This window comes from Enoplosus armatus, chromosome 8 (assembly GCF_043641665.1).
Source record: "Enoplosus armatus isolate fEnoArm2 chromosome 8, fEnoArm2.hap1, whole genome shotgun sequence".
Lineage (NCBI taxonomy): Eukaryota > Metazoa > Chordata > Actinopteri > Centrarchiformes > Enoplosidae > Enoplosus > Enoplosus armatus.
In genome coordinates this window covers 9537353-9565334 of record NC_092187.1, presented here as the reverse complement: position 1 = coordinate 9565334, position 27982 = coordinate 9537353, and the positions used below count along the sequence as shown (strand labels likewise).

Genomic DNA, 27982 nt, shown 5'->3' with positions numbered 1-27982 from the left:
AAATTCCTGAGGACCTCTCTCCATTTTGCAACGAGCCTAGTTATTCATTCCAAACCAGTTGATGGAAACATGCCTAATTTTTTTTTTGCGACATTTTGAAAGTGCGCTTGGCAATTGAACGAAAACTCGACAACTGAGAGTGACATGAAGAGAGACAGAGGCCCTATTATTGACAAATAATTATCAAAAGGAAGCCCCAGAGAAACATAATGTGTGACTATGGAATGAGATCTGCTGATTACAATGACTGAATAGTCTTTGTGGACCCAGAAAAATATTTCAAGACAAATGGTAAAATCTTAGGCTCTAAAAAGTTTTCACACACATTAAGAAGCCTTTGCCAATCTATTTTCCCCTCGAATGTTTAATCTTGTTTTTGCACCATTAAATCCAAGAGAAAGGATGACAGATTTTGTGTCTCCAGAGAGGTGCTGATATTTTGCAACAATTTTATAACTGGTTTCCACCATACCAAAGCTGCTACACAAAGGCTGCAGGATTATTTAGGAAGACAGTTTCAGCCATTTCGCTTAAATCATACAAATAGGAAATGACACTGATCAGATTCATAATTCACTGGTACCAACTGCATGTCAGCTGATGCATGGCTGCTATTATGCAAATGCACACATTTAAGCAGTCATTTACATCAGTGGCCGAGGATGGAGATTTTATTTACTGTTTCGATGAATCATAATAACTAAAGGCGAGCCAGTTTTGGGAATTGGAACGGAATGGAGGCAGAGATGGACGGAGGGTCAATGAATGCACATATTTCTTCGCCAATCAAGTCACAGACAAAGATCAGTCGTCATTAGCCTCAGTTTAATCCCTGTGGTACTTCACGGTTGCATAAGACTTCAGTCAGAGAAGCATATTACGCCCGTACTATTTAAAGAAACTCCCTGTTCAAAATGTTTGTGTGTTTCTGGGTATTAAGAGACAGAAAATGCAAACGCCAAGCTAATGCTTTTCCTAGCAAAACTGCTAATGCTTCAGTCATTAGAGACTTGTACCCAGTTTTGTGCATTTGCTTTTCTGTTGCTGCAATACAAGACCTTTGTTGATGTTTTTGTGTCTTTAACTTGTCATCGTGTGTTTGCTTCATTTTATTGTGAATAGTTTTATTTCATTTTCTTGCATCTTTCTTTCTCTAGTGCCTCTTTAGTATTGTGTATTTACTGTGAAGACTTTTCTTTTAGAAAAGTGCTTTATATTAGTGTTAAATTTGTCTGCAGAATTAAAGTAAACTCAAGACAGGTTGAGTGCTTTTTAGATACACTTCTGCCAAATCAGGTTATGTCCGTGTGTGAATCTGGCAAGTTTTGTTAAAAGATAATTCTTGTTTCATCCCTGTTGGTACAGTAATAATAACATTGAAGTTACTTGTTCAGGGAGAACAATAACATTGGTAAAGAGAAGTCAGATGGGGCAGTCAAACAATCAGACCAGTTGTAAACAAGCAGTAAGCTTCTAGCACGCTGTATTTTGCTGTGCCACCTTCAGGTGTGACCAGGCCTTAAATCGGCTACAATCAATATTTTTATATATATATATATATATATATATATATATATATAATAACAATATATCAAATGACAATCTGAAAACAATGTGAAAGGGGTCGTTGCTTCGTCTTCAGTTGCAGCAGGCACCAGTGAAAAAAACCCGCCGTGCACTACCTGCTTAGCACCAAATGACAGACAGACACAGTTAGCGACTAGCTGGTGAACATAGCAGAGCATTTAGTAGCTAAAGAGCCAGATATTTCCTTGATTCCCTCATTCAACACTGACCTACTTCACCGTAGAAGTTTGCGCTCACAGTTTTCCTGTGAAATAAGGGATTATGACATATAGGGGGCGCTCACTGCTGGTTTCACCTCCAGATAAAATGGGTCAGATAATCTGGTTAAACTTTTTGCCCTGTATGACTTTGTTTTAGCAATATACCGCATTACTTAATTGTGCGCAATGTTATCATAATTGATGGAAATAATGAAAACTACAAAAAGAATAATACCAGATATATCAGTTAAGTTCAATTTCTAACCATATGCCATAATGTATGTTTTATGTACTTATGTGGTAGCTGTCATTTAGCAGTAAAAAATCTGCTGCCTCTGTCAGCCAGTGGGGAACAGGTGGTGCTGAAGGCTGAGCTAACAGCAGAGTGGCAGCAAACATCCGACCCTCCTCTCATCTGTACCACTACTGTGGTTGTGATGGCAACAGATTCACTCCACTGCAAACTAAAACACAACCCTGTGTTTCAAAACTTTCTCTGTGCTCACAGTCTTGCACACTGACAGAAACATCTCTTTTTATATTTGTCGTCTCTCTTTTTTCCCCCCTGTTTGGATGGAGAAGTAATTAAGGCCAGAAGTTTTTTTGTTGACAGCTGAGCGGGAGAGCAGCTAAAAACACCAGCCTTGGTTAAGATGTGTAACATTTGACGGTGGTTGCTGTGGTGAAATGATTTCATGAGCACAATCTGAAAAACTCAGAAACCTATTCATATTCTTTTCCTCTCAGGGTTACATTCTTTTTGATAATTTACCTGAGGTCCACAAATACCAGCCTTTTATTTTGATAATACACACTGTATCTGTCATATTTTATGCTTTTGTCAGGGTTTTTGCAATTAAGTTGTTATGGTTTTTCATTCTTCCAGACCTCTCCTTCAATAAAAGCACATGTGAATTGTCATACATGTGAATTTCGAGATGTTTTCCAAAGGCTTCTCTCCACCACATGAGTTACACAAGTCATTTTATGGACTTAAATCCAAAGAAAATCAGACACACAGAGGCCGTTTGCAAAAGTGCACACTATCATATACAATTAGCAAGAATGTGTTTGTTTGCACAATATAAAAAATAGAATACAATACAACAAGTAACAAGACGATTATGTTAATTTGGATATACATAAGCATGCTGAATTGTGAGCCTCACACAAACGTTGCGGGGAGGATCCTCCATGGGAATGAGCTGCTCGGAGTCCTGGAGGGAGAGCAGGAGAGATTGCTCTTATCAGGAGGCTCCCACTCTGACTGTCATTTGCAATTCAGAGCTGCAGTCCATGCGTCTCACCAACCTAGAGACGATGCGGACATTGAAAAATAGGTGGCTATCTTCATTCCCCTCCACCCCACCCCCCCACAACCTCTGACAGTCTTATGTAGAGTGCTCCACCACTGTGCTCGTCTGCAGAAAGACAATAACATACAATTGTTTCCGCCTCACACACTCTGCTAATAACTACTCTGGCATACTTAGACAGTTAGACTTGCATATCCTATCATAGATGTTGAGGGTCCTCTTGCTGGTAAAGTGTAGGAATTTAACCAGTCAATGTAGACCGCCTGGTTGTCTTTTCAGTGTTATGACACATAACTAAGTGTTTCATTTACATCAGGAAGCCACACTACGAGGATCCATAGGTTTATTTTTATCATGAAACATCTGTGTCCCCATGAACTTTGAGAAGGGGTGAGAATTGTTATATTTGTCTGTAACATATTCTCTACTTCACGCATACAGTAATGACAGTTTGAAGGCAGGGATTTGACGGAGCACAGGTCTTTTCTCTTTTCTGTAAACTCTTAGTAGTAGTTGTCTTAGAAGACATTACTGCAGCTCTGATGCTCTCCTGTGCAGGTTAAATGCAATCGCTTTGAACAGGTGGCTGCCACACTAATGTAATATAATGTAAAAGTAAATTTGCCAGACGTAGTCATGAAATTCACTAAGGCAAGGCAAGTTTATTGATATACCACATTTCATTCGCAAAGGTAATTCAAAGTGCTTTACATAATGCATTAAAAATGAATACCATAAAACATTAAAACACACATTGAAAGGATTAAAAACAATCCAAAATAAATTGCAAAGACTGAAACCTAACAAATAGATGGTAGTTCAGGATGTAAATGCAAGTTGGATAATGATGGAAGTTTTAGTCAAAGACAGAGGAGAACATAAAAGTTTTTTGAAATCTAGTTAAAGATTCTAATATCAAGCTCTATGTTGCATAATAACTAAATGCTATTTTTCAGTGTTTACGGTACAGACAGCTACCACAAGACTGCCGATTTACCGTGCTCCCTGTCTGTTACCTTGATAAAATGGTATTTATTTACAGTTTTGTGATGTCCCACTGTGATAAACAGCAGTTCAGTTCAGTTCATTTTATTATCCCGGATGGGAAAGTTGCAGTCAGGGGCACAAGATAAAAAAAAGTACAACCAAACAGTCTCTGAAATTTTAAATGACGTGCAGATTAAACGGGGTTATTGCACAGGGAACAAAGGAGTTTTTCCTCCTATTGCACTTGAACCGGGGTACTCTAAATCTACGGTTTGAGCGTCAAGCTCAAAGTGAAGGGGGTGGTTTGTGCAGTTTAATATCAACCTGGCCTTGCAGAGAACCTGCTGGTCAACGATAACCGTCAGAGGGGTCTGTGGGACACTTACCAGCCACCTTCACAGTATAGCTCAGGTGGTTTTAATCCCTGGCGTTCAGGCTACCATACCAAGCAACCATAGTACTAGTAAGAACAACAAGTGAGGCTTCCTCTCTTTGTTGCAGCGGTTAAATCAATTCTCATCAATTTTGCTTGGTTCGTTATCTATCTTTCTATAGCGATCAATCTCACAGCTGGTTAAGCTGTTTTTTTAAGGTGAAGTCGTGGTTATTACAAGTAAATATGGGAGGTAACGATGTGGATAAGCTTACATTAAAAATCAATTAAGACAAATCCAACCAGATGCACATAGTGGTGTTGTAAGCTGTGTTTTTTAAATCGACGTCTCTTTATTTTGCATTACAAACGTTTTAACATATGAGGCCCAAAGAAGCAGCTTAATTCTATAAGGGAGTGAGTGTCATAGAAACCATAACTGTTAGCCAGTATTTATTAGTTTGCTATTAAAGGTAAAACCCACATTTGCTGGGTCACTTATTTATGACTCTTGCTGCCTTTGCACAACCAATACATGCAAACGAAATGAATCAAAGCAAGTCTGTGACTATTACAGGATTTTTGAACACCAATGAACTGTATCTCGGTGGCGGTCGGTTGTTTCCAGAACGGGCCAGCTCTTTGGTTTGCCAATAAGAGGGTTGCTGCTTGAGTTGCTCCGTAAAATGTGGTTCTATTATCGAGTCCATTAAGTATACCTCTGTGTAATGACAGTCCACTCGCCGACGTTTTTTCTCTCGACCCTTCTCCTAATAACCTCTTTTACATTTCATTTTCGTTATTTAGCAGGCAGCCCTTATCCTCAGCCACTTACATTTAGTCAGTGAACACAAATTAAAGGACTCAAAAGCCCCGGGAAGCAGGTGCATGTCGTACAAGCGGTGAACTGGCCTTAAAGGTTCATTTTAGTTTCAGGGGAGGAAAGGTGAGAGCTAAAGTTTCTCCACGTGGTGGTAAAATGTATCAGAGCAAAGCTGCATACACCACATACTGTATCCTCTATTATAGTTTTTCTTGTGTAACATATCAATCACTGTGGGTGCAGGAGGGGAAGATGGGGGTATAACACCAATTCTGCTGTAAGAGGAGTCAGGAATGAACTGTGTCATGTCTGAGCCAAGGGATTAAAAATGAATGTGTCATTCCCATATACAGTAGGTGTCAGTCAGCAACATACAACAACGATTGTGTCACTGGTGACACATTCAGGGAATAGACAGACAAACATGAACACATATACAGTTCAGTGAATTCAGTGCAATATCCCTGCAATAAATAAATAATGCCTTTGTGAAGCATATCATGTTCATTCAGGTATTGCTATGGCAATATTTGAGGTCCTTATTTATAGTATTGTTGTCATGGGAAGCATTATATTATGAGGTATTTTGTATGTTTATATACTCTGTTGACAGACTAACTTACACTTAAAAAGTGACCCCAAATCAGAAATCCTAACTGTGGGCAAATGCATTATTTTACAAACTAAACCAATTAACAAAATCAGCTTTTTGGATCACTGTTCAGAGTTACTATGTAGAGATTATTTCCAGTGTGACCCGTCCAAGTTTGTCAAACTAGAGGTTCAGCTTTAGGAAACAGATGGCCCACGATTCAAGGCCTACCACTGGCAACCAGTTTCAGTCTACCACAGCTATCACAGTCAAAGGTTTTGGTAAAATCTATCAAAATACAGTATGTGACAATGACAGAAACATTTACAATATATGTACAATATAGATGAAATTCCTCAGGTCATGGAATCTGATGGGCACAGAATTTGCACTCCAGTCTGCACTTAAAAAATTTGAGATTCCTTTAGAGAGAACCTTTACTGTCATATGCACAGTTAACTAGTTGCCCTATGCAAAAAAACGTCCTCTCCAGATATGAAATAACAAAACTTTGCAATAAGAGGCTCAATTATTGCTAATTGTAAGTGGAAATGTCAAGTTGCTTAACATTTTCTAAATGATCATTTACAGATTTCTTAATCTCACTGATGCTATGGTGTAATAATGGTGGAAGACACAGCGAGTATTAAACAGGGGCAATATTGGCAAACTGTATGAGAGGATTATTTCCACTGATGCTCTGCAGAACGCATTTGCTGTTTTTTTGCTGACTCCTCTGTATGTTGATCCTTACTTTACATTCTCACACCACAAAATAATAATCCTAGCCTAAAAAGTCTGAAGATGGAGCTAGATGTTACTCACTCACCATTGAGCTCAACCATTAAGTCTGTTTACTTATTTATTTATTATTTGTTATATCTTGCTTTTACTGATGCTTCGTGCAATCGCGCTATCCCCTTTGCTGATGTAACACTGCAAATTTCCCCTCTGTGGGATTAATGAAGGATTATCTTATTCTATTTTATGTTATTAAAAAGCTAAAGTGCAATCTGTATTCTGTCTTTAATTGTCTGTTCCTCTGACTGTATTTTGTCATATTCAGTCTCCTATTCTCAGTTCTCCCATTCACCCCTGATTGATTTTAGTTTTTCAGACAGTAATATTGGAGCTGGGATATGAGAGTATGAAGTGTGATTTATGTGAGGCACTTGATAGTGGAGCCATGCGAGATAGGGCTGAGCAGTTTTCCTCACGCCTCCCCCACCCCCCCCCACCCTGAGGATGCATTAAATTGAGCAGAATGACTCTACTCATCCTTATATAAATTACTCTCCATATGCTCCACCTAGACAAGCACATTCAGTGTGCAAAAAAAGAAATATTTTTAGATTAAATATTCCTTTTTTTTTTTTAGGTTTTATGTGAGAAGAAGTGTGACATTTGTCTGTTGTGGCTTGTTTTAAAAGCGAGTGAAGTCCTCTCTCTGCCACTGACACTTGAAACATTTCCTGTGAGTCAAATTGTGAGGAAAAATCTATTTCTCTCTGTAGCTGTTTTCATTTTATTGTTTGCTTCTTTGTGAAAACTGAGGGGAGGAGCTCTTTAATGCTACTGAATGTTAAATGGAAATGAAAACCTTTTCTCATAATTCCACTCAACACAGAACTGGTTCAACAGGCAGCTGCAAAGACAAATTTCATTATAATATCGATGTCTTGTCTCTTCTACTGGACCCCACCTACCCCTGTGATGCTCATTACCAACAGTCATTTGGCACTGCAGTTATCTCAATTACAAATGAAACCATAACCTCCTATGGTGATGTTAAATCGATTTTGCATTTCAAACCATTTCTGCAGTCTAACGCTAACACACCTCTTTGAGATTAGATCCCAGTACATATATGACCCTTCTCTAGCTACTGGAATTACATTTTTACTTTGGCTTAAAAACTAATTCACTAAGAAGGCAGTCTTGCAAAATCAACCCATGCATATTTTCTACTAAGAATATATTAAGCCATGTTTTGGTGTCAGCTTGCTAAAGCTCCCTTTTCTGTCTGTGTGTTGTAGTCCTGCTGCGTGAGGAGGTGGCCCAGCTCCAGGAGGAGGTGCACCTGCTGCGGCAGATGAAGGACATGTTGAGTAAGGACCTGGAGGAGACCCAGGGAGGCTGTTCGGCCGACGTGCTCTCTGCCACCGAGCTCCGCGTGCAGCTGGCCCAGAAGGAGCAGGAGCTAGACCGAGCCAAGGAGGCTCTGCAAGGTGAGGACCTCGCCAGTAAACAAGAAGCTGTGTGTGTTATTTAAAACGCTAACATCATTATTATTATGAAATATGGACAATGATGCTGCAAGAGATAGAAGGCCAAGAGTATTAGTGAATCATATAAACAGTTAAAAGTTAGCTAAAAGTAATGGATAAATGGTTAAAATAGATGGCTAAAGTAAGGGAAGTGAAAAAAAGTTGCTTGCATGAGCTTCCTTTGGAAGACTTCTGGTGCTGGACTTATTCCCATCGGCATTCTCAGCCAACAGAACCGGCTAAATGGGGGGGCGAATGTGGTGAGGTAGCTTGACTCCACCTCTGATTTGACGCGCCAGAAGCCGCACTTTACATCACAAACTGTGAATACTTTTGCCTTTGAAAGCTCTGGGAGGATGTCATCAATTGTAAAGAGGGGAAAATGGCTCCTTTTTGGGTCTATGCAGATCCTCGGCTTCCCGGTTTTACTACTTATCCAGTCTGTGCTATGTTCCACAGGTGTGATGGTGCCTCCTCTCTCCAGATCCTTGGGTTCCTATTTATGAGGTGCCATCATTGCAACTGGCACTCTGCACTTTGGCAGTTTCACTGGTGGTACACTGTTGTCTATTTCAATGCTATATTCACCCTCCAGCCTGCTGAACCACCGGTGAACACATCTTCAAACTGTCTGCCATTCTGGTCCACCATTTGAAACTCCAGTCTGACCTTATATTTACCAAGCGGACATAAGCTGGTTTTGTTATACATCACAAGCACTTTCTCTCTGTGCCGTGTGTCTAGGTTTAGGAGATGTATGGAGATGACATTACAGGTGGTCCACAGTCTATCTGGACGTTAACCAGTGTTTCATCGGTTGTTGGCCTTGACTGTGGCTCTCTTTATCCATGTCATTATCCCCATTTACTTCTGTTATTGTCATAATGTCCTCATATGCATCATTGTTCTGCTCTGAGACAACACTTCTGGCTTACATTTCCTGCTGTTGTCTGTTCTTGATTTGCATTTTGCAAAATGATTTTCTTTTCCACACTTTTTACACTTCTTGCCAAAAGCTGGGCATTTGTTCTTCTTCCTCTCATGTGTTTTACCACAAAACGGATCCTGTTGTCTTTGCATTTCTTTGTGGTCTGTTTCAGTGCATGAACTTCCTCTACTGTCTGTCCTTGCAGTATTTTGCTGTTCTCCCTTGACACCTCCATAGCTCTACACATCTGACATTCAACTACTGGCCATCTCTCTACCACTCTCCCCTTTGAGATAGTAGAACAGCTTGACTCCCGTACCTTCGTCTGCATCGGGCATGGTAAAGTCTGTGTACAGTGTAAACTCCTCCCTCCAACTCTTCCAGGGTTTGCTAGGTTGGTTGAGTCCAAAACCAGTATTGCCGGAGGTTTCACTCAGTTCATTCTTGCTAAACCATACAGAATGGACGGTTAAAGCCTTGAACTTGCTTACTTGTGACTTTATTAACTCAGACAGCCTCCACATTACATTCAGCTCTAGCCAGCATTACTCGTGGTCTGTGTCACACTCTAATTGCTCCCTGGAAGAACACAAACTAGGAACAACAATCCTATTGTTACAGTCCCAAACATCTCTTGAAAATAAATTGTGGCATGAATGATAAGCCAATTTCCTTAATATTCCTGTTTTTTACATGCTGTTACCAGAAAAAAAAATCCTTCTACTGATTTCCCTACATCTGGAAGCCATTTGCTTCCATTTAACTATAAAATAAAAGATACGGAAACATTTACTACTTTGTGAAATAAAATCAAGTCTAGACTAGACTAGTCTAAAGTTATCCAAAGTAGTAAATGTTTTATTATTTTACTTGTCAGGTACAATTCTTGTCGATCAACACAAAAGAAAGAGAAATCTGTCAATGAGCCTAGAAAATTCATTTTCATCTGTTGTCCCTGGTTAGATGTCAAAATGGCACCCTCAAAACTGAATAAAACATTTCTTACAAAGATAAAATGTGTATTAACAAACATGCACAAGACAGTTCAGTATATACACACACACACACACACACACACACACACACCAAGAAATTATTCAACAGTAATACACATAGTAGTTTGCTTCAATCCACAATGAGCAAGGACAAATGATATCCATATATCCACCTAAATTTAGAGAGACCTAATTTGATGAACACAAGAAAAGCAGGTGTGGTGGGTTTTCCCTGTGAAAATTGGAAGATTTGAGAAGTTGCAGCAATTCTCACTCATCTCTTTGCTCCCAGCTGCTCTAGAGTTTCTGTTTTCCACTCACTGCCACACCAGTGCATTTCTTCGTGTCACCGTAATGTTAACATGAGTGTCTGTAACAATGTGGTTCATGCTGCCCATTAGCTGCATTATGGCCCATTAGCATGTGTTCTGCTCGATAGTTGGAGTGGTGCCTTGGGGTGAGAGAGGACACCGACGCTTTGACTTTTCAAAAAAGAAAACGCTCTGCGCTGCAGGCATATCTTGGCGCTCTGTTCCCACTCTGCACCGCCCACGTACCCTGATGTACGTACAACACATGTACTGTAGAAACTCCCCTGTATCACCAGAACAATGCTGAATTCTGGGTTTAACGATGAGAGATGTGATTAAAAGGTTTTAGCTTCACCTAAACCTTTCAGCTCAAAGTTTTATTACACTTTTGTGCATATTAGAATTTCCACCTTAAAAGCTCTTCTTATAATGCACCAGAGGCGTACACTTCAGGCTAAAACTTGAGTTAGACTTGACACAAAGTTAAGGACTAAAGACTTGACTCCCGAGAGATTTGACTTAAACGCAAAAACATTCAAGTCTCGTGTTTTGAACAGGTACAGTCAGTGAACAAATAATGAAAACAGTTATAGGCAGATCTCGCACACCTGGAATATTTAATTAGAGCAATACACTGAAAGGGCTTTATCTCAATAACTGTACATAGGAAAAAAACACTATCAACAGATAAATGATGCGTCTTGACTTGCAGTTTTAATATGAAGATTTATTACATGACTTGGACATGTCGCTAATGACTGGAGACTTGACCTGCTTCAAAATAATTACAAACAGCTCGGTGGATTAATGTTTTTTTTTTCATGTTGAAAATTAGCACTTTTCTACCTGGTAGTGCTAATTAGAATAAGGTGTGAAATATGGATGTTTCATTCTTTGGCACAGATCGGACAAATATGTTGAGTCATAGTTTAATAAAAAGGAAGATGTACTGTCTTAGCTGCTATGAAAGATTTCTTTTAATGTTTAAATACAGGCTGAATGTAATTACATATACATTAACCTTCTGGCTACAGGTTAGCACAAAAGATTCATTAGCAAAAGAGAGCGCCTTGGAGAGTGCCTCAGCGCTCAATAATTATCCTTTCAGAACTGATGAAGTACCAACAGCACAGATTCCTCTCTGTTAATGACCAGCAGCCACAGTGTTTGGTGCTTTGTATCTGTGTTATGCACGAGTATATGCAAAATGGGAATTCACTTACATGTTGCCTTCGTAGAGACTTTGCACAGGGTAAAGTAATGAACAAGTTCTGCAAGGCAGTGCACAGTGGATTGCAGGGCATCAAGCCGAGATGTCATCAGTGTGGCAGTGAATCCCTTCTTTTCAAAGAATCATCGCCCATGGAATGAGGCTGAGCACAAAACCGCCATTTGGTATCAGACAAACACATGACGCGCTGTCAGGGGATTTTGTTGCTGCGACATTTCACTTGACACTTGCAGCCCATGCTCTTTGGAAGAATTGAACAAAAACAAAACGGGCTGGGGCAGAGTAGAATAGAGCACACATCAAATAAATACTTATCTCTTCTTCAGCTGGGTGTTTGGCTGTCTGAACAGACCGCACACAGGCTCATACAGTCATTTGTATGACTCAGGCCTGTTAATGAAGGCCAAAGCCTACCAAGCCCAGCAGGCACTGACAGCAATCAGCAGCTAATGAAAGCTTTATAAAGGGGGACTTTGGTTGGCTTACAAGGTCCAGAAACGTTAAGCAGGGTGGATCTGGTCTGCAATTAAGATGGGGGTATGTGGGAGGACAACAGGAAATTGGCTGTTGTCATATTGAAGTTTGGTTCTATCGGAGTAGATTCAAAGAGGCGACTGTGAACTTGAGTAGGAAGACTTTCCTGTTGCTATATTCTAATTGTTTTTGCTCTTAAAGCTATTTTTATATAAGCAATAGAGCAGAAGTCGATGCTCAAGTAGAGCTTTTGGCCAGAGAGTGACCCGTGAAAAACATATACATTTGCATTCAGTGGTGAAAGCAGCAAGATTTCTGAATAATTTATATTTTTTATTGTTATTTTCCACATGACTTGGCCTGTACAGCAGTAGCTGGTTCCCAGCTCTTTTGTTAGTCCACGGCTGTCACACTCCACACACTGACACTGCAGCTTGCTCAGACTCCAAAGATACTATTTTCTAAGACAGCTATGAAAGGCCAGCAACAGTATTAGCTAGCTTTTTGCTCTTGTACTGTTTTATGTGGTGAGTAGCAGCCAGTGAATTTTGGCTTTGTCCCCAGCAATATTTACAGTTTACTTGAACACCTCTGCACAATTGGCTAATTCCTGATTTAAGTGTGATCTGTTTAGTTTAGGAAAACCACAAAAATTCCCTTTGAAAGATGCCCAGATGCTGTTGAACAAGGCACTTTATTTGAAGCATACTGAGGCCTTTAGTATATCTCAATATAGTTGTGAGTTTGTTCATTTGTTCCTTCATGAAATTACATTTCGGTTTTATTGCCTTACGCAAATTTGGATGAATATTACATTACTATTACAGGGCATATTTAACTACTTGAAAGATATTAGATTCAACGCATATGCAGGGTTGTTTTGTTAGGTGTTGTTGTGGGATCATTCCCAGGACCACAAGTCCAAGTCTTGTTTATACTGGATCACTCCCAAGAGAAACAGATACCTGGTTATACCTGGAACATTAGATCCTGAAGCCCTCAACATCTTTTGTCTGGTTAGTTTTTGTGTTTGTAGGGTTTGTAGTACAGCAAAAAGAAATACTCATTAGTTGTTGGAGTTGAAAATAGTTGGGGTTTAAAGTGAAAAAAAAAAATACATAGGCCAAATGTTCTTGAGAATACCTCATTAACTACAGCAATTTCCGTATGCTGCCAATTGATTGGAGGCAAGATGTCGACTCTATTTGATTTCCCTCCGTTTTCACAAGGCAGGCATATTGTGAACATCCCCACCAGATGCTCTGGCAAAGTGTTTTCCTCGAAGAATGAGAGCAATGTTCGGAGAACTTAAGCACCCTGGGGGGGTTTTATTGAAGTGCTACCAACAATTATCGTGGAGCAGAGTAGCTTTGTGTTCTTTTAGTTTTTATTTATTTATTTGAAGAAAAAAAAAAAGCAAAAGGCTGGAGCGATGAAGTAGCGTGAACCAAATGCATCATCCCCTCCTTTGCTCTCTGCCGCTTGAGATAATACCTGTTTACTTTGGGAAAGGTTCACAGAAACTGTGTTGCCACTCCTACCTCGGTTCAGACGGTTTGCAGCTAAATTACATGCAGATTTTCGGGTGCCTATGAATACAAAATGGAGAACGCGGAGAGGAACACTTCTTTTCAGTGTGTTTTCTCTCCAGTTATTCTTCATTTTCTCCCTCGCTGTCTCCTCCTGTGTCTCCCCTCACTGCTTTTGTTTGGTGTGATGCCCACACCGTTTCAGTGTTACGGCCTGAGTTCCCACTGTGTGCCAGACATTAGCCTGTGAGCACTATAATTGTAATCGTGGATAATTGCCAACCTCTCACAATTGTAGGTTTTGTTATGAAGCCTGTGGGCACTCGATCCAACCCTGTAGCTGCTGCTTGGAGTCATTTCATCCCCCCTACCTTAAAGTACACAAATGCCAATGAAGTAAAACTGGTAGGCAATCTCCAAAGCCTAAAGTGAAGGTACAATGAGAAAATAAAGCGCTGGACTGTCAAAAGGTGTTTATGGGCTTACCCGACTCTTATTTGGACTGTCTTATCAAAGTTGTGTTTAATGAATTTTCAAAGTATAGCTGGCCCTCTCTGCTGTTTTTAATTAGCTATTTCCGCTTTGGCTAATTACTATCACTGAGGGACTCCCAGTCAATCCAGAGCTCATATGAAAGCAGCAGACAGCTATGTATCATCAAAGCACAGTCTGCCTGCACTGTTTAGTGTCATTTCACGCTACACCATACTCAAAAAGCAGCTCTGTCCTTGACTACAAGGCCTCTTCCTTAAACACCAATACACACATACACAGACAGACACACACACACACACACAACTGAATGCTGCCAAATCTCATCAGGCTGCTTAACCTGATAACATTAAAGTAATTGTAGTGTTTTAGTGATGTCTTTCATTTTTGAACAAAGCAAGGCTTTGTTTGTTTTTCTTTTAAACTCCAATTGAATTTTGGAAACCTGGGAAAATCACTGTGGGCCGGTGCGTTTTTGCTGGCAGCACCTTCATCATTACAGGTAATGAGGATGGTTTTTGCTATTCAATTTGCACCTCAGTCCATTGAAATTGGACGGTGAGAACACGGGTTTACCCAAATGGTAATCAAGTGTATACCTCACTTAGACATCCTGCAGCTCCATTGCATCAGCTTCTACGGCGCAGCTGACCTACTCTCTGCGCTCAGCTGTTACAGTGGTGTTACATAGCTTGCATCTGAACAATAAGGCTCAGCCCTTTACAGCCGCCTGTTAATTTTGTTTTGGATCCTGGAGTGAAGACAGAGAGGTGAGTAATGAGGTGCTGTTATGGGATCAAAGTATGATTCTCCCTTTGATTCCCCGATGTGTCAGCTCTGCTGTTTTAAATAGTTTGTACACACTCTCATTCACACACACACACACACACACACCTCCAGATCACCTATTAGCAAGCATCATTTGATCTGTATTTAATGGCTAACTTATAGGTAAACCAAGTGTCATTGCTGAGGTTTGTGGATTCATGATAAACCATTCATTAATTTTAATTAACGTGTCTGCAAAGAAGTCTGATAATAGTAACCTGGCCTGCTCCACAGTAAGGACTGTTAAACAGTACCAATGCAGATATCAGCGTCACAGAACCCATGGGTTTTTACTGAGGAAGTGAGGAGGTGAGCTCACTGTGCAGCTCTGAGGCTCCTACTTCATTATTCAGCTGACAGATTTAAAATCCCAAACCGTGAACACTGGACTCCCTCCAATGAGCCGATGTCTCTTTTGTTCTCTCCCCAAATAATTATGTTAAGAGCCGACTAAAAGCCTGTCCTTTCTCTTTAGGACTGAAGTTTATGGAGTAGTGTCAGTGTGGAGTGATTTCATTCATTAATGGGAAGAATATCATTTTCTGGGGGGGTGCTGATAAGTGAGTCTATCTTTATGATCCTGTTTGTGGCAGGTAAACTGAACTACCTTATATAGCAGTCTTTGCTAAAACACAATATGTAATTCATTGAAATGCATATAAATTGCATATGCTATTAATTCCTCGAAGACCCTTATATTGTTGCCGTACTCTCTTGTCATGTATTTATTCATGTTATTTAGCTGAAATCATGGCTGGGATCTTGTTGTATTTGTAACGTAATAGATTGGGAACATCAGGTGATGCAGGTTGTTATTTAACCAGAGAGAGGCAGTGAGTGGGATGTGAAAAGTGTACCACCACAGAGATGGGCAGTGAATGAGATGGCTGAGGTTGATTTTGTTTCTTTACAATCAAGGATCATCAGAAAGTCTTTTCGTGGAGCTGAATAACATGTGACCCTTGATTTTCCCAGCCTGTAATATAAAATGTAATATATTCATGTAGTGTTTTAAAGTGATAGTCCACCAAAAATATCAAGCAATGACCTCCCGTATCCTTGAAAGGTAGCTGTAAATAGTTTGTAGTTTGCTTCTTCACAAACAACAGCAGCTCTGGTCAGCTTGAGTTCATGTCACTTACAAAAGGGATTCCTGTGACGACATGTTTTCACAGCAGGAAAAAAAGGATGAAAACATACAAGAAATGTCTCCTCCTGCAGTATAATCAACCTTTAACGGATCCTCTGCTGTTCATACAATCACATATCACTAATACTACTAAGAGGAAGCATAACACTCACAACCCTGGCCAAACAAACAAAAAGATTAAAATAAAAAACTAAATCATACTACTCAATTAGTTACCAGCCTGCCATGTTCCCTAGCCAATCCTTTGCTATCCTGACCACCATACATCCAATCATTAATTGTTTATCTTTATCTATACCATATATGCAGCATATATGTATGTTTCTCTCTATCTATTTAGCCTATAGATTTATTTATTTATTTAAAGGAAATGTTTTGGGAAATATGGTTATTCACTTTATCGCCGGAGTTAGATGAGACGATTGATACCACTCTCATATATGTACGCTAAATATAAAGCTGGAGCCAGCTTAGCTTAGCATAAAGACAGAAAAAACTCCAGAAAGCTCCAGTTTCTAGCTCCAGAAACTTCCCAACTGGCTGCTGGCTGTAGCTTCGTATTTATCATATGTGAGAGGTGCCAGTCTTCTCATCTAACTCTCAGAAATAAAGAGAAAAAAATGTGTATTTCCAAAAGAGTGGCTCCAGCCTGTAGGAAGTCCCTGAGGAGTCAGAGACAGTGTTCCTGTTTAGTAGCTTATGAGTGGGCCCACTCATTGCAGGCAATCTAAGCCCTCCAGTAGCAAAGCGTCACAGAAGAGCCCAGCAGACAAAGGCTTTTAGCCCACTACAGTGGTAGATACTCACATTAAACTACTTTAAAGCACAAGGGCTTTGGTAGCAGAATAGCCTTCGTGTGATGAGCTAAAAAACACGTGTGCAGATTTTAGAGAATGTGTCAGGAGAGCGTGATACAGGTAGGTGTGTTTGTTTGTAACGCTGGGCAGTGGGAACAGTGGCTTGGACTTTTGATGGTGAATGTTTGTCTTGTGTGAGCCTTGATCTGCTCTTCTTTTTACTAGGCTGGCGACAACCAGACAACCACTGATGCACATTTTAGACATAGATGGATGTTAGATATAATCTAAAAGGTACACAAATACTCAGAAACAAAATATATTCATACAATACAAGAAAGAAGATAGGCGCTCGCATAGATATCATCTCTCCATGAAAAGACTATTAAATTGAAGCCTCTCCAATAGCAGTGTCTTCCTCCTCCTCCAGCTCAACACACATTAGCTTCAGCTCTGTACAGTTCCCCGGTGGTTCCCTCTTGTTTCACTGGGTAATAATTCTTGGAGGCTTGGACTGAGCCACAGTGGATGTTAGTCATTAATATGGCTGTCAGCAGAAGGAGACGTGCTAGTGCTTTCCCCATCTCGCCGAGGTTCTTCAGTGTAAAGTAACTGCAACGAGCCCCAGGTCCATCTTTGTTCATTAAAAGTGTTCATACATGGTAAGTAATAGTGTTAACATGATTTGCGAATGTGAATAGACCCTTTTTACCGAGAGTCACAGTGAGTGCTTTCTTGTATCCGACACCAGGAAGGGTTGATGTTGCCAAGCGGTCACAGGTGCAGGATGTGAGGCAGCAGCAGCAGCGTTTTTGGCTCGTCTCAAAGACGGCTTTGATTTCACTTCCTAAGGCAGGTGCTGGGAGGTTTCCTGTTTCTCTTGGCCAATGAGGGTCGTTTCTTGTCGTCTCCGTTTGCAGGCTAGTTTGGCTTGAGTATCCCTTGTGCTCGGGGATTCCACCTCTGCAGGGCGGGTGAAAGGGAGAGATATGAAAGGGTGACAAGAGAAAAATGAAGGAGAGGAAACGACGGGGTGAATCTGTCCTTGTAAACTGCACTTCCATTCCACTTGCCTGAGCATGCTCCCCAGACACAACTTGTGAATGTCAAGCAATTAACAAGGCCGTGATATAAGTTAATTAATGACACACAGCTGGCTCAGGAAGGGGGAGGGGTAAAAGAAAGGTGAACACATGATAACAAGCATCAAGAAGAAAACAGAGAACTGTGTGATGTTGTGAAATATCCAACCGTCAGAGCTGCTGCGCTGCCAGGAAATAGATGTCAAAGTGACGAAGGTGGACAGACACAGTGAGAATGCATAAAATGTAAGTAAAGCATATATTGTCAGTTAGGAAAGATAGCTGGAGGGAAACTCGGCTTCAAGCAGATGTCTGGAAAACAGCCCTCACATGAAGAGGGAGGGAAAATCAAGAGAAAGCAGGAGACGAGGCAGATGCAGAGGAGAGAAAAAAAGGATATGTTGTCTTTGAGAAAATTAGAGCCTCTCTCTGAATAACCACACTGAACCATATTCTTTATCACGATGCGTGGGTGAGGTGCCAGAGGATTAGAGAGAGTGTGTGGCAGAGAGATAGATGAAAAGAGAGACCCAGCCTCTAGCAAATCCAGCAGCAGATTGACAAGAGGGTTCATGTGTGATTCACCCCTTTATCAACAACGCCACGTTAGACCAGCAGCGGCAGGTGTATTTAATGTTTTTACTTAAAATGGTTCACGTCTGAAAGTGCTTTGTTATTCTTCATGAAGAAGCTGCCACAATCTGGAACTGTACTGACCTTAAAAAAGAAATACTGTACATGAATCACCTCAAAGCCTGCTCTGTATATGTGACACCTTTAAAGTGATTTCACTTTTTATTTACATTCATGCAGTTAATATGTCTTGTATGTGCGATTGTTTTGAAAACCAACAAAGGAAGGCAGCATTTATCATGCTGTGCGTATAGCTCTGCGGCTATAGATATACATAAAGTAACATATTTTACTATTTTACACAGTTCTGACACCACCAATACTTAGCCCGTTGTTATTTTCTCCTTTACATGTAAACATATGCTTTTTCATGGACAACAAATACTGTTGATGGCATACACACACCAACACATGCACAATCAAATGTTGCTGGGTCTCTGATGCTAACTAACAACCCCTCTCCCTCTCTCATCCTTCCTTGTAGCCATGAAGTCGGACCGTAAGCGCCTGAAGGCGGAGAAGGCAGACCTGGTGAACCAGATGCAGCAGCTTTATGCCACACTGGAGAGCCGAGAGGAGCAGCTCCGCGACTTCATACGCAACTATGAGCAGCACAGAAAAGTATGGCACCTGCGCTCTGACCATATATAGTCGCACAGAAGTGCATGCACAAAAAACACACATAAAAAGAGTCTCTTCTTCTTTTGTACGTGTGTTGGTTGGATGCACAAAAAGAGGCCTGTTAGGCAAACATAATGAGTTGTTTCTCGGTGTAAAGTGTAAAGACAAATTGTTCCACTCACTGCATCTGTAACTTCAGTGACTGAGGATGTTTGTATTACTACCTATGTTTCTCTTGGTAAGATGGTGTATTGCTTGTCATTTCCATGCACAGACAGCAAAAGAACATGTCGTAGTGTCTGTGACGTTACATATGCAGCAGGTTTAAGAAAGTGTGTTACCTGTCAGTCAAGCAAATGATTGTTTAAGCCTTAATGTCATCTATGTGTATTTAGCATTAGCAATTTAGACCCCCTCTTTTTAAAAAAGAAAATGTTTTGGTTCAGTGCCATTATTTAGCAGGTTTGACTCAGACAGTTTACTCTCCAAAGGCACGCTTGATATGTGAACCAATCCATCAGGATCTCTGTGTCTCCTAGGAGAGCGAGGATGCGGTGAAGGCACTGGCCAAAGAGAAGGACCTGCTGGAGAGAGAGAAGTGGGACCTGCGGCGGCAGACCAAGGAGGCCACGGAGCACACGGGGATTCTGCGCTCCCAGCTCGACCTCAAGGAGAACCGCATCAAGGAGCTTGAGGCTGAACTGGCCATGGTGAGACTGGAAGACAGACTAGCGTTTGCCATTGTAAAATTTGATTTTCACCAGGTTTAGTATGCATCTTTGTGTATAATGAAGAGCTTTGAAAAGCTCCAATAAAAAAGCCAGTATAATGGAAAGAAAGACGGACACTAGATGCATACTGAACTGAACCAAAGTACAGTTATCAAGGCTCAAACATGTCCGTCACATGTTTTGAAACCACTGACAAGAAAAAAGAAAAGACGATAGCAGTACACGCAGATACAAATAAGAAAGCATAAATTATACGTTTCATTACTGTCACTATGCACTATTTTGAGTATATTGAATGTAATAAAACCCAGAAAGCCTTTGAATGTACAGTATAGCCATCCCTCATGTCTCCAACCCCCCAGATGAGTAACTGTGTCAATCAGAGAATGGAGTACCGGGTGTTTGAGCGGGTTGCGGACAGGGACTACTCTCCTAGGGTCATGGCGGTAAGATGGGCCCCCAGCTTAAAATGTTTTACCTTTCTTGATCCTCCCACTCCCTGGAAATCTCTCCTACTTGTGACCTAATTGTCGTTTTTTTGGAAAGCCCCTCCTCAGCTGCACGTTTTTATGACTAACCCTCAGCCGACCCTGACTGATCCCAGTGGTCCTAACATCAGTGATCCCACGGATCCCCACTGTGATTGATCTGAATGTGTTTTAGGCCTAATTGAGGGAAACAATGCTTAGTGTTCTGACAACTAATGATTACTCCAAAGGTTTGTGATTGTATTCTGTTTTGCATGTGAAAGGCTATGATTGATAATCGTTTGACCGCTGGTAGGTAGAGATGATTGCAATGAAACTGATTGTGTCGTTGTTGATTTGCCGCCTGCCGTCGCCTGGCATGATGATAAGATTTGCACAATAACAAGATTTCAAGCATTTGTAAAACACCCACACGTCGAGGCTAATCAGAAAACATACTCACAAAGGGGGAAAAAAACTTTTGACTGACACAAAATACACAAGCACAAACACATTTCCCAGCAGCTCATTGTTGTTCCTGCTAAAAGGTGGTGAATCGTGCTGTGTCCAGAGCAAATGTATTCATTAAACTTAGAAAAGCTTCATTATTTCCAGTTCCTCCATTTATACACACCCCACCCTTGCCTAACTTCCACCCTCAGAAGGAAGCAAACATCCTCCTCCAGATATTCTGTCCTTTTTTTCCTTTCCTCTGCACTCTCAGGAGTGGTAACGAGAGATTTCACACAACAGACGACGAGCATGAATACAGCTGCATTTTTCATGAGACGACAACAACATGAGGAGCCCAGGGGAGAACTCATGTCCGCATGCACTCAGAGACTCTGGATACATAACACATGTACATGTCCGCACACATATGACATATGCATAAATAAAAACAACGGTAACAGTGAAAGAAAAACACCAACTCACTCAAAAACAACCCAGAAACAGCGAAAAGAAGCGTAACATTTCTCTCCAGGATTGTTGCTTGTTGTGGGTTTGCTTCCTGGCTGATTGCATCTGTCTGTCCACCTTCTTAAGGCCAAACAGTCACTAGCCACCCTGACCAAGGACGTTCCCAAGCGTCACTCTCTGGCCATGCCCACGGAAACGGTTGTCAACGGCAACAACCAGGAGTGGGTGATGCAGGCTGACCTTCCCCTGACTGCTGCCATCAGACAGAGTCAGCAGACCCTCTATGTCCACACGGGGCATCCCACTGACAGACAAGGTAGGCCAACGTGAGCGCACATGCCGCAACAGCCTCACCCCGCACATGAGTGGACTCACGCGAGGTGGTTTTTGCCATAATTCACCCTCTGCATGCTCATGTAAACCTGCTTCACACACGTTCACTCCTGCCGTCTGCTCAGTATGACCACATTGTTTGCCACCGATGATGCTCCGGTCGTGACATTTCATGCACAGTGAACATTTTTTTGGCTTTACAGCTTCTGTTTGTCTTTTTGCCGCAAACAAATGTTTCCTCTGTATATGAGAATGGTGGCAGCTGAGGATCAGTTGCGTGTTAAATATTGTTTCTGTCTTTTTTTAAATGAGGAATAAATGGAATTCCTAAATTTTGTCTGTGATGTTGCAGTAACTTGCATTTACAGTAACCCTGCTACAGTTCTACGGGAAACTTTTCACATTAGTTGTCTACATTTTTCACCTGACTTTGTAATTCTTTATTTTTTGGATCCTGTTTCTACTTTACACTTGCTAACACTTGCTACTGTAGGTTCACAGTTGAATTAACTTGTGCAGACATACACCACAGACGAAGGAGGGGAAACAACATTCTTGGTGACTACTTATGTGAACCATGGCTCGCCCTACAGGCAGACATTTGCTGCTGAAATCCATGTCAAGCCAAACTATCAACCATTGTCATTGACTCCCGTTTTCCCAATTCAAAACACTGTTAACCTGCCCTTGAAAAGCTCACCCGCTTTGACTTTTGTTACTCTTTGTACTCCTGGAAAATAGAACTGTGTCCTCTCTTCCAGTGCAGAAATGCAGCTAGCCAATCGTTGATCATCCCAATATAAAATGAGGAGTTGTTTTGTAGTGTAGTAGTAGTGGTAAATTAGATAAACAACGTACAAAAGACAAATATAAAATGATCTGGAGTTAACATTATAGTTATAATCTCCCCCCTCAGAATTCGCTCTTGAAAGTTAAATGTCATCCAAGTGTCTGGGCCAACCACACAGAAGCCGTCAGCCTGAGAGGTTTATCCAAAAGTAACTGGACTACTGGCACCTCCCAGCCTGAAGAGAAAGTTCTACACAAATTAGCCCTGCTTCCACCGGAGTAGGATTGATCTTGATCCTCCTAGAGCTTGTTTTAAAGGGCAGCCACGGGTTCAAACGGGTTGCTGACTAATTGGGGACATCTGGAGGAAGAAGCAGACGAAGACAAAAAAAAACAAAAAAACAGGGGAAACGTGTCACGAACCCCCAAATTGCTGTGCAATTGGTTGTACTGTATGTATCAGTCTCACCGGTGAACACACACTCGCTCAACCTCTGTGAAGCTGTTTTCACTGTTGCTTAGCAACTGCAGATGATTGCAAATCATTTTCAGGCTTTCTGGTCAGGGACTTTTTAAAATATATTTTTATAGTGTGGAATTGTTGAGAAGAATCACATTCACTAATATTGGTGCCCAAACACACCCCAAAGAAAACAAGCCTTTTCTCTTCTCCCTCTTGTCCCGTTTAGTGGCTGCCGTGCGGGTGAGCCCGTGCCACTCGCGTCAGCCCTCCATCATCTCCGATGCCTCGGCGATGGAGGGAGACCGGTCGTCCACGCCCAGCGACATCAACTCGCCGCGCCATCGGACTCACTCCCTCTGCAATGTAAGAGCTGCCCACCACCGCACCCTCCCAAGTAATCACCTCCTCTGTAGTAACTGCCGACTGTCCTGCTCCCTGGCCGCTCTCGTTCCCTTCCGCCATCGTTCTGGCTGAATTCATGTTCGCCCCACGCAGTCTGTTGTGTACTCACTCTGCAGCTGTGACTTGAATTTATGTGAAAACCAGTTGTGGTTGTCGAATAAGTGCATGTTTGGCAGCATGTCAAGTGTCACTTCCCCTTTGTGTTGTGATCTTTACCCTTCCTGGTCTTTATCGCCCACTCTCAGCCCTTCACTGACTTCTCTGCTCTTGCATCTTTCTGTTCCTTTGCCCACCTCTTCATCTTCTTCTTCTCCCTCTGCTCTCTCTTTCCCTGTCTCCCCTTCAGTCCCTAGAAGATCTGGAGGAGGCGAAGCGTAAGAAGAAGAAAGAGAAGATGGGGCTGGGCTCTCTGTCGCGTGTCTTCGCGCGGGGAAAGCAGCGCAAATCCCTCGACCCCGGTTTGTTTGATGGTACTTCAACGCCTGATTATTACATAGAGGAAGATGCAGACTGGTAAAGCACACATGTCCGAGCGAAACCACCTGGAGAGCCTTTGTGGCAATTATCAGAAGACAGCATTGTGTTGAAGCACGCGCGTGCGTGTGTGACAGAGGATGGACGTGTGTTTGATGCGAGTGTGTACAGATATAATAGTGTGTGTGCCTGTGCAGTCTCACACGCATGCATACGTATGTGTGTGAGAGTGCGAGAGCGTGCATCGTCCATGGTCAGAGGCCATGTCAGAAGCCGGAGGCACGTCTTGCTTCGCAGAAGTGCAAACCTTAACGAGCAAATTGCACCTGTATGTATGTACAGTCCTGTAAATAGAGTGGACAGTGTGACACAGCGACCATGTGGATATGTTCTATTGTATCTGCCCTCCAAAACGGCTGTGTTATTGGATCTTTTAATTGTTCTTTACATTTTGACTTTTTGTTTTCACTCAACTGGAAACTTGAAGGACTGCTGTACTTGTAAATAACACAGTTGATGTGCACTTTGTGCGTGTAAATGTCTCCTTGTCCCGAATGCCTTTTGTTATTTTTGACATGTACTCCCCTCCTCTCACTACCTTTTTAACTTAAACTCCTCCCTGTTTATTGTCCTGCTTGGTCCACCCCCCCCCCCACCCCCCCCCCCCACTCACACTGCCATGATGATGAACTGTTTCCTGTAGGCAACATGCAGACTCCTCAAATCCACCCCTAATTTGGTTGTACAACACATCCCTCAACTGCCAAGAAAACTGTGCACTCCTTGATGTTTGCTCAAATGACACTTCAAAGACGCCGCTAAGCGAGGAATGAACTTTCTATGCAGAACAGTTTGTTCCACGGCAACATGAAGCCAAACAGGAAATGTAAGAAATGTGTATTCTATCTGTTCTGATAGAAGATACATGTGTGACATGCATGCACATAGTCCCAGTCCCCCAAATGCATGTTGAACAAAACCCTACTAAACAGAAATGTCTTTCTCTGGGTATGTTGTCAAGGGGGTGATAAACTGTCTGTTTGAAAAAAAAAAAAAAAAAAAAGAGAGGTCAGTTGCTGATTTCATGATGTTTATTCATGATTTCCTCCATTTCAAATATCATTTGTTATTCAGAAAACGTTCTGATTAATGTTCAAGAGCTTAACATCCCAAACTAAAGATAGAACGTTTTAATCTGCACCTACAAGGCTCTTTAGGCAAAATTACATTTGAAATATTAAAGGTCAACAGTGACAAAGAAAAATCCAGCGCTACACTTTAAATGATTAAATAATTATTCCACTTATTCATGAGGCTTTGTGCCATTTTATTTCTGTAGGATCTTACAGTAGCTTGTAGCTGTATCTTAATAGTTAAAAGGGCTGGTGGGAGAGTAAAATTATTCTGGGAAGAGTTAGTCTAAAAAAAGAAGGGTATTATCACAAAATAAGTGATAGTATAAACATCAATTATACTAACGTAGTAGATATTTAACTGACGGTTATTTGGCCGGAAAATCAGAACTTTAATTTAGAGGTCTGAGCGTGGAGCAGAAATGAAATGAACTGTTATAACAATAACAAGTGCCAACTCAGGAGGTTAAAAATCAGATTTAAGCAGGCTAATCCAACTGAAGCAAATGCATACCTTCTCTCATGACCCCATGAACTCGCCAGACAAAAATTCAGATGCAGAGTTCAGGCAATTGCTGAAAAAAGCAATTAACTTTGTGCCAAAGGTTAATAGAGCTTCTTCAAGCAAAAGAATAACTACAGACATTGGATTATTTCCTTCCTTTCATTGGATTGAGCCGGAGTCTGCACTGCCACCCCCAGGAAATCTTTTCTCTCTCCCTGATATTAAACTAACACTGGGTATTTGTCAGTCTCTTCTGAAACACTATGGAGTCACAGATTACATTTGGAGCTGTATTTAACCACAGTGCTTGTCAAAAAGAGCGTCCATGTAAGCAGTGAGGGGATTATCGTTTAACCCTTAGCTCAGCCTACATTTGGGCTGGCAGATATTGGATTTAGACGTGAATCACAAAGGTAATTCAGAAATCAGTCACCATGTATTACAGTGTATGTATAAGAACAACACCTCAACTAGTTTTATTTCATTAAACATTTTAATGAAATGTATGGAAATCTAGGATATTTTTATTTTTTCATTTAAACAACCTTTATGATCCTCTGCTGATGGGGGGGAAGAAACATATCGTATTGTACTCTTTTATGTTTTGAGCCACGGCCTCTTTTGTTTTGGTTTTGTTTTTTATTTTCCACAAACATTTTTCTTTTTGTAAATGAGATAGCATTACAGAAATCAAATTAATATTATTATGAAAGAGTTTTATTTAAAGTCAAAGATGTAGGCCTCAGTGGAGGACTTCTATTTCGAGGTCCTGAGATGTTTAGAAGTGGATAGTAGCGAACTTTTTAAAGGCATGGCAACAAAATTACGCTCAAAAGAACTAAATGAGAAAAATAAGATTATTTTAAAATAAAATAAATAACGTTGAATTTCCATGTGGCTGTCCTCTCTTTCCCTGTGTTAATGTTTGTGTGTGTATGTGTTCATTTTTCCGTGGTATGGCTCTAATCCTGATCCGTCCCTTTATGCTGGGGGGCCTGCCATTTTTAACATATGCGTTAGCCTCCCTCAGCCCTGCAAGTCCATCTGTGAGAGGACTGCATCCCAAAAGCTTCCACATGGCCTCCTTTCCTCTCTTATACAATTTCTAACTCCTCATTCACACTGAAAAGCATTTCTTCCTCTTCCTCCTGCAGATATTGAAATCAATAATCAGAAAAAAATAGAGGAGAGGGGAAAGGAAGCCATGTCAGATTGTTGGAACGAGAAGTCATGCGTGTCAGCACATGGTGTCAATAATGTTCTGCTTTGATTTGACCCCTGACCTCTAACACTGACCCCTCTTGTCTCACCTCCACCGGACTCTCAACACAGTGAAGTGACCCATGAAGTAATCAATCAGACTCAGTGAGACCAAGGTACACCAGTCCCAATTGCTTTAGAAAAGTGAGCTGTGCTGGGTTGCAAACTGTGTTTGCAGATGTCTTCTAACTCTCAGACATCATCACAAAATGACCTTGGAATTTAGCACTTCTTCAAGTTGAATCCAGATCTGATGCAAAACATCTGAAAACAATTGTGTGCTACCCAAAAGCATATCTGTCTATATATATTTATATATTGTGTATATACAGATATGCTTTCGGGGGCAAGAGCAAGTGTTTTTTCTTGTTTATTGATATTACTCCAACAACATCCTCCTGAACTCTTCCTGGAGCTTTTAAACAATAATAATAACCACTTGAATGTAGCCCTTAAAGGAATAGTTTTACATTTTGGAAAATACACTTATTTGCTTTCTTGTCGAGAGTTGATACCACTTCAATGTCTGTGAGCTAAATACGAAATTACAGCCAGCGGTCGATTAGCTTAGCACAAAGACTGGAAACAGACAGGCTGTAGCTTCATATTATCGATCTTCTCATCTCTCGGCAAGAAAGCGAATAAGCACATTTACCAACATATGGATCTATTCCTTTAAGGTACTTTACTCTCTAGCTACTATGTACAGTATACTAGGTACATCACTCGCTGGCCACCTTAGGGTGTAATGATTTATTTCAAATTGTCCAGACTGTTGATCTGTTCAATTGTAAAACTTTTTTTGTTACAAAATCTGGAAGATGTCCAACTTCTAACAAATGTGTCATGTGCATCTTGGTACACAACACTACCTGCTAATCCATTCCTCATCTTGAGTGTGACACAACATCAGAAACGCTGCTGTACTGTAGCAATAACATCCATGACACCAGCTATTGAAGGGCACGTTTAAGCACTGATTGTTTACACAACACAGACTCGTGTGTCTCATGCGAAGGGTACATACTGCCGTTCTCTCTGTACAAAAGGATTAATGATCCATCCTAGTGTTTACAAAACACACCAAACACTCGTGGCCTCAGATAAACGGCACCAAATTCTTCGCAGTAATACAACCACATAGCTGTCAGATGTTCTGCTGACTCGCTGCACTTTGAGCGGCTTTTAAAAAAGGCACAAGAGGGTCAGCCCCACTGGAGGACCTCACTCTCAGGTCACAGAGAGTCCAGTCTCCAACAGTTTGGCTTTCAACTGGATGTCAGAGAGT

At 41.2% G+C, this 27982-nt stretch overlaps 1 protein-coding gene across 2 annotated transcripts in view; it reads left to right on the top strand.

Moving 5' to 3' along the window:
- The window catches only part of kazna (kazrin, periplakin interacting protein a), a 103288-nt gene extending 78851 nt beyond the window's left edge, over positions 1 to 24437 (top strand). Inside the window, exons 6-11 of one of the 2 annotated variants that reach the window (XM_070910078.1) lie at positions 7915 to 8106; positions 19080 to 19216; positions 19756 to 19926; positions 21462 to 21651; positions 23147 to 23302; positions 23658 to 24437. In XM_070910078.1, the coding sequence (XP_070766179.1) occupies positions 7915 to 8106; positions 19080 to 19216; positions 19756 to 19926; positions 21462 to 21651; positions 23147 to 23302; positions 23658 to 23839 (1028 nt within the window). In that variant the 3' untranslated portion in view covers positions 23840 to 24437. The remainder of the gene's footprint in view (positions 1 to 7914; positions 8107 to 19079; positions 19217 to 19755; positions 19927 to 21461; positions 21652 to 23146; positions 23303 to 23657) is intronic. The other variant, XM_070910079.1, reaches the window with a different exon arrangement.
- The last annotated feature ends 3545 nt before the right edge of the window (positions 24438 to 27982 follow it).